We start from the raw sequence: 3,107 nt of genomic DNA, 5'->3' as shown, positions 1-3,107 counted from the left end.
GAGCATTGCCCGAATCTGGTGGGAACACCGGATCAGCAATTCTGAAGTACGTCGAATGGTATTCGGGAGAAATAACTCACCCTCAATAGATGAACTAATCACACTGCACAGGTTGCGCTGGCTTGGCCACAGTTTCAGAGTTTGTAGTGATTCAGATATTTTTTACACGTGCTAAAGCAACATATTGTTTCCGGTGTCGAATCTGGGGTTATGCGAACGAAGTGGTCGGTTGAGTGTGACTTTGTAGAAGGGAATGAAGAAGACTGCGTAACGTTTTTGGGTTTCGTTAATTTGCTTGCCATGAGCAGTCGGCTTACGAATCGATGTCATTTACACCTGTCAGCTTCTATCCAAACTGAACCAGTGTTTAGAGGTGTACGAAGGTCAACCACACCATAGCGCGCACACGACGCGTCGCTTCCTTGTGCACGTTCCCTGTGTTTTTTGGGAGTACTCACGCCTGTAAGGTATACCTTGATCCAGTTTTACATTTTTATATTCATTTTGACGATTCATTTAAACAAATCTTTATGGTTTTGTGGTAGGTAAGCAGCGGTGTTCCACAGTGCAACAATAATGCTGATGGCAATTGATGAGCTAAAATAGTCTCGGGTTTACTGATCTATGAATCATTTTTGGCATTCCGTTCTTGTCCGTCTCTTGGTTTAATAGTGTAATCTGATTTAACGTTTTGGGGATAATTACTCTAATACTGATCAAGACGTATATACGTGATCGCGCAACTCCCGGAATCACACATGCGGGGGGTCCGGTCCCTTGGACAGTTTCACTGTCACCACTGCAGATGTTTTATACCCCTATATCGATCATTACCTTTAAACGGGATTCCGCTGATTACCATGTCACCTCAACTTTAACCGAAAGGAGTATAACTTCATAAGCAGGGGAACTGATCGCGCTGCTGTTACCCATGGCCCACAGGTTGATTCTCATCATGTGAATGGGACTTGTGTTTTCTTTCTGAGTGTGTTACATACTCGACACTGGCATGAGATCGGAAAGCTAGCGTAACTAGAGAGCAAGATTCATGTTTTATCAGCTGTGGTTCTACCGGGAATATCGGCTGAATTTGATATGATATGATAGTTGGTTGAATGGTATTTTTCAACTGAATGTGCTGCACAAAAGCTGCCTCATGTTTTAGCTGGTATATTTTCTCTTGAAGGTCCACAACAGATTTCGCCATTCTTAGGGCCTAACAGCTAGACGCATTCCCCAGGTTTCCATTGATGGTATGTTCTGCTTGCTGTTCAAATGCAACATAGAGATAATGGAAACACGGTTATCGTCATCATAGTCATCGGCAGCGTAACATAAATGTTTAGACCAGAATGCTTGGCCGCAAAACCGGTAGTGGGTTCTCCGAGAGCTTACAGTCATCTAGTATGCTCTGTCAACAGAAGATATAGCTAAAACACGAATGATCTTCTGTGCAGCACGTTCCGTTAAGGAACACCAGGAATGACTGATTCAGCTGTCTTCTGTTAACACCGTGGAGAGTACTATTGACTGCAAGCGAGATGATCGAACGTGATACTTGCCGTTTGGTCCCACTGGCTTCCTCACTCCCACACGAATGTCCTATGTGTATCACGCTTAGAAAGAAAACCTTCGAACCCCTTCCAACGGCCTACTTTGCACCCGTTGTTTTCGTTTGTATCTTGGACTACTTTCTTCGAAATGAGTAGCATAGTAATTTGTATTCTACGGCAGCCTTCGGGAGAATGTCTGCTGGATGAATACTTCTAATCGACCAGTGACAGTTTGCAGTTCTGTTCGAGCTTTGCTCAGGACGGCAGTATCTCCAGCATATTGGCACTTTAGGGATGCCGCCGATTGGATGCAACATTGTTCGGTCGATCATGATGTTGAAAAGCATCTGCAAAAAGGGCGGCCTTACTGAACACCTAGTTGAAAGCAGACGCGGATGCGGGCTTTCTTGCTAGCGTAGCACGCTTTGGCGGGATTCATCGGCTCATCTGATATGTTGACGGCTTTCTAAAAAGATGATAGGCATTCGCTTTTGACTAAGTCAAGTGCTGTACTGGACTCAATGAAGCAAACGGTGGTTAGTTGCTGGACCTTTATCGGTGTTCCGTAACACAGGGTGGCGTGGTTAGGTTTGTCGACGCAGCTTGTTCCCGAACGGAATTCTCCCTGTTTCGGTTTTTGGGAAAATCTCCAGCTTCTGTAACATCGAAAAGCCGAAAATTAGTAATATTGCAAGGTTTTGCCCGCGATATCTATCAGGCTTATACTCCTGTAGTTCGCACAAACCATTCTAGCCCCTTTTTCGGGCGCCACCATAGTACAGAAGTAACCCGATCCACTGCGGACACTTCGATGTCCTTTTTGATCAGGATGGCTTGTGAAGGGGGCTCGAGGACTACCAGCAAGCATATTTTTATGGATTACTGCCGAGATACCATGTTTAACTGGGAACTTTTGTTCCTTATTGGTCCCATCAGTTTGGCTTCATTAATGGTATACGACTTCCAATTTGTGATGTATGTGCTGGGTATTTTGCCGTTAGGTTTGTGAGCCGAGACGTTAGCTTTTTCTTATAGTCTGTTACTGGTTGACCATTAGTTATTTCGCTGACTTAGCCTGAAGCTCGACGGATCATCCAGAGAAGTTGTGAATAGTCGCCGTCACTTGGAACCGTTTCTCTGCTAGATGCCGTCTCTGAAAAATAGTCCGTAGGATGTTCTTGGTCTGAGAAATTAGCCTGGCGGCGTAAGCTATGGAAATTAGGGGTGTCAACCGTATATATGTGGGAGCTAGTTGAAGGAGATGGATGGTCTTGTCGGAGGTGCAGTCTTTGTGACGTCACGATTTAAATCCGAGATTGGATGTGGCGACTTGTTTTTTAAATATCTCTAGATGTAGATTAGTTGACGATGGCAGGCTGAATAGTGATCGCGTGCGAGAGTTGGAGACGCTATTCTGGATCTTCAAGGTGGGTTACGTTGACATGTTTTTATTGTTTTCCCCGAAGAATAAGGTTTCTTTTGAACTGTCCGCGTACTCAGGTATATATATATATATATATATATATATATATTCAAGAACCTACATTCTTACGA

The 3,107-nt window shown here is 44.2% G+C and overlaps 2 protein-coding genes across 2 annotated transcripts in view; one reads left to right on the top strand and one right to left on the bottom strand.

Annotated features, from left to right (window-relative positions):
* T265_10402 (hypothetical protein) overlaps positions 1-3,107 on the top strand; it is a gene marked incomplete at both ends in the record, with an annotated part of 76,942 nt that overhangs the window by 1,668 nt on the left and 72,167 nt on the right. The window contains one exon of the mRNA XM_009176768.1: positions 2,911-2,980. Coding sequence (XP_009175032.1) covers positions 2,911-2,980 — 70 coding nt within the window. The remainder of the gene's footprint in view (positions 1-2,910; positions 2,981-3,107) is intronic.
* Positions 1-3,107, bottom strand: part of T265_10404 (hypothetical protein) — a gene marked incomplete at both ends in the record, with an annotated part of 18,601 nt that overhangs the window by 4,253 nt on the left and 11,241 nt on the right. The gene's annotated exons all lie outside the window — the stretch shown is intronic.

Source organism: Opisthorchis viverrini (assembly GCF_000715545.1).
Source record: "Opisthorchis viverrini unplaced genomic scaffold opera_v5_359, whole genome shotgun sequence".
Lineage (NCBI taxonomy): Eukaryota > Metazoa > Platyhelminthes > Trematoda > Opisthorchiida > Opisthorchiidae > Opisthorchis > Opisthorchis viverrini.
This window is presented reverse-complemented; position numbering and strand designations above follow the sequence as displayed.